Here is a 3,286-nt window from a genome sequence, read left to right on the forward strand (position 1 = left end):
AAAACTTTGCTTTAGCTTCGAAGCTCGTGCGATGTGCTCAGAAGCGTAAAATGCCTTTGGTCATGCTGAAGATGGATTTCCAAGAAGCTTTTGACTCCTTCAGCTGGAGCTGCATTCTGCAATTACTACGACAAAGGTTTTGGAGTCAACGGCATTTGGGAGATCTTCAAAACTGGACAAACTCGGGTAATGGTAAACGGGTGCTTGGAAATAAAAACTCTGTTTCTCATCAATATAATCCAAGGTTAGGCCGACTCAGCAAGCCTTTTCCGGAACAGGTCGTCTTCTTTTTGAGATCATTCAGTGCTAATTGTTCAGTCTGGCATCTCAGTTGAGCGGAGAAAAGAGCTCCATTTTGTGTGGATACATGCAATCGAGACATAACCGTATAACTAGCTAGTTTCATATATCACCATTCAAATCCAAACATGTAAGCAAGTTACAGATGTTTTATCCGGGGAAAGCTGAACCAAGAAGAGGCATACTTATCTTGCTCCCGGAGAGCACATCCTCAACTCGTTTGTAAATGAACAAAGGAAAAATAAACGTAAAACTATGGAAACAGAAAACAGCAGGAAAAGAGGACTAGCAGTACTCCAACATATGACCAAAGCACCAACGCTCTTTCTTCAATCATAGCAGCATTAATCTATCAAAAACAAAACTCTGCTAATTAAGGGCCATGATACACATGTTGTAATCCTAACAAAACACGTTGACACACACAGCATCTGTTAACCTCCTGAAACCTTGTTATCCCAAATTGCGTAATGGACAACAGAGATCAAACTGACAGGCTATGGAAGTGCTACAGAATAACATTTCAAACACTAAAAATGCCTCCACTCAAAGAGCACGGCACTCGTCTTAACAATGTCTCATCTTGCAGCAAAAGAAAGACTGAATTTCTAGTCTTAACAATGTCACTCGTGCATCTTAACCGCGGCGAAACTAAAGCAAATTTGGGAGGCAGGGAGGAACAGTAATATAAAGTTCTAATATCATAGATCGATATTTGATACTTCAGAACATTAACAGGATATTCAGCACATCATCGTACGAACCAAATGATGACGTCATAGGTGCTACTGCAACCATCCAAAATGGCATGTTCTACTGCTGGTCTGCTAGTACATGATCTGAATCTAAGCAAAGCAAACCATGAGTCATGATCACTCAGACATGCTATGTGAAGAATGGAGCCTCCTCATCTGTTTGCATCTCATGGCCTGGAATTGGAACAACGCTCTCTTTGAGGCAGTGGTGGGTAAGACACATGCGATACTGACGCTTTCCAATGTTCACAATACCTAAGAACTTGCCATCAATATCACAGCGCAACACATGTTTGTGGTTAAACCTGATCAGCAGCTCACGCTCATTTAGCACAGACATATCATTAAACAATTGCACCGCAGATTCGAGTGGTCTACTCTTTTTCTTTCTGAAAGAAGTTAAATAAAGTTGTCTTGATGCCTCCACCGTTGACACGTCAATCCGGTACTTAAAAGCCCAGATTTCAGCCTTGTAATCCTGCATCACCCAGACATCCATAGAAGTGGACTTGGAAACCGAGCCGCCACACCAAGCTAGCGTCCCCTCCATGTCAAACAACTTCCTATAACGGCAGGGCTGGGTGGGACTGCACATCCACCTGAATGACTCTGTTTCTGTGTCGAACACAATAATATCTCCACCGCCTACTGTAATGTGGCTGTCATCATAAGGAAGCCAGTGCAGCCTGCCACGGTGGTGTACGGGTGATGAACAGTCAGATGAAGAGGGCAGCTGGTTCAATAACTTCTGTTGTGTGGAAGACGATGAGACTGTTGGCATTCTGACACTGATGAACTTTGGCCTGTCAGATCCCACTGTGAGCACATATAAGCTGGATTCAGAGGAGTATTGTGATTGTGACCGTGAGACCCAGAGAACCCTGTATTCTCCAGTTGGATGGTGCTGGTAGAAACCGACAATGGTACTGTGGATGCCTTGCCCAACTTGAGGCTGTGGTAGGAGAGCATGCTTGCGGGTAACTGGATTGCAGATGTAGAATTTGTGTCCCCAATAAATTATAAGGAAGCCATCACAGACGGCTCTGGGCTGATTCCAGTAACGGCGTTTGGAGCTTGAGAGGAAAGGCCAAAGCTGTTGATTGGAGGCACCAGCACCGGCGTCGCCGAAGACGACATAATTGGCAGGCTTTCCACAACCATCCACAATGGGGAGCGACAGCTGGCGTCGGTGGTGTTCGAGCATGAATTCAGGTGTGGATGTGGCACTGCGCCATGAAGTGTTCACAACCCGACAGCGGCCGACGTCCTTGGACCCCAACAGGACGAGTATCTTGTTGATGATCTCCTCGGGCAGGTCCTCGAGCAGGGTCGCGCCTCTCCTGTCCGGCATCGTGCTCCGTCGAGTCCAGTGAACTGAAAAGACGCGGCAAATAACTTCTTCAGAGTTCAGACCAGCTTCTAATCTTTTTTTTTTAAAAGCAAGTAAAATACAGGAAGGAGGTGAGGTGAGACGTGTTTACCCTCGGAGACTGGACGCGCCAGAGAAGGAGGGTCCGGCGGCGGCGAGCAACGGCGAGCAACGGCGGCAACGCGGGCGTGTTCCTTCGATTCTAGGCACGAATACACGAAAGATCTGAGCGCCAACGGTAGATGCAGAGAAAAACAAAGAGAGCGCGCCGGGGAAGAGAGATGCTCACCTGCGTGCTCCCGTGGGATTACGGCGTGAAGCGGAAGAGCGGCTTGGTTGAGTGAGGCGACTCAAACCCTAGGAGAGGAGCTCGATCTGGAGGCCATTGCGCGAGGTGCGGACTGCGGGGAGGAGGCAAGCGAGATCGATCTGGACTGGAGTCCACGACGCCGGCCGGCCGGCCGCGAGCTCGATTCAGAGGTAAAATTAGGTCTTGCAGCGCCTGGTCTGCTCGAATGGGGATGGGGAATTTCTCACCTCGAGGATAGAGGAAGAGATTGACTCGGCAGAGTCCTTCCTTTTCCTTTTTGTCTTTTACAACAAATGCCATTGGCCCAAAGGCCCGGTTTATTCAAAATGCCATGCTATTTTACAAGAATGCCATGTTATAATTTAATAAAATGCCACGAAAATATTGTTTTGCTTTACTTGGTCCATTCTGCAAAAATCTAAAAAAAGATGCCATCTCTTAACATTTATAATACTGCCATGATAATTTATTAAAGAAAGTTTAAAATTGCAACGTGACATAATTTCCAAATTTTGTAAAATTGCCATGCTAATTTTGGGAAGAAATATGCCA

At 46.3% G+C, this 3,286-nt stretch overlaps 1 protein-coding gene across 2 annotated transcripts; it reads right to left on the reverse strand.

Annotated features, from left to right (window-relative positions):
- Positions 1-983: 983 nt before the first annotated feature.
- Positions 984-2,995, reverse strand: LOC123161984 (uncharacterized). 2 transcript variants are annotated; one of them, XM_044579787.1, is made up of 3 exons: positions 2,714-2,995; positions 2,537-2,626; positions 984-2,429 (listed from the first exon to the last, which is right to left on the reverse strand). In XM_044579787.1, exon 3 carries the CDS (start codon positions 2,404-2,406, stop codon positions 1,186-1,188), a length of 1,221 nt encoding a protein of 406 aa, XP_044435722.1. In that variant the 5' UTR covers positions 2,407-2,429; positions 2,537-2,626; positions 2,714-2,995; the 3' UTR covers positions 984-1,185. The 2 variants fall into 2 exon arrangements, with proteins under 2 accessions (XP_044435722.1, XP_044435723.1); XM_044579788.1 differs by having other exon boundaries at positions 2,537-2,618; positions 2,714-2,985.
- Positions 2,996-3,286: the final 291 nt, after the last annotated feature.

Source organism: Triticum aestivum, chromosome 7B (assembly GCF_018294505.1).
Source record: "Triticum aestivum cultivar Chinese Spring chromosome 7B, IWGSC CS RefSeq v2.1, whole genome shotgun sequence".
Classification (NCBI taxonomy): Eukaryota; Viridiplantae; Streptophyta; class Magnoliopsida; order Poales; family Poaceae; genus Triticum; species Triticum aestivum.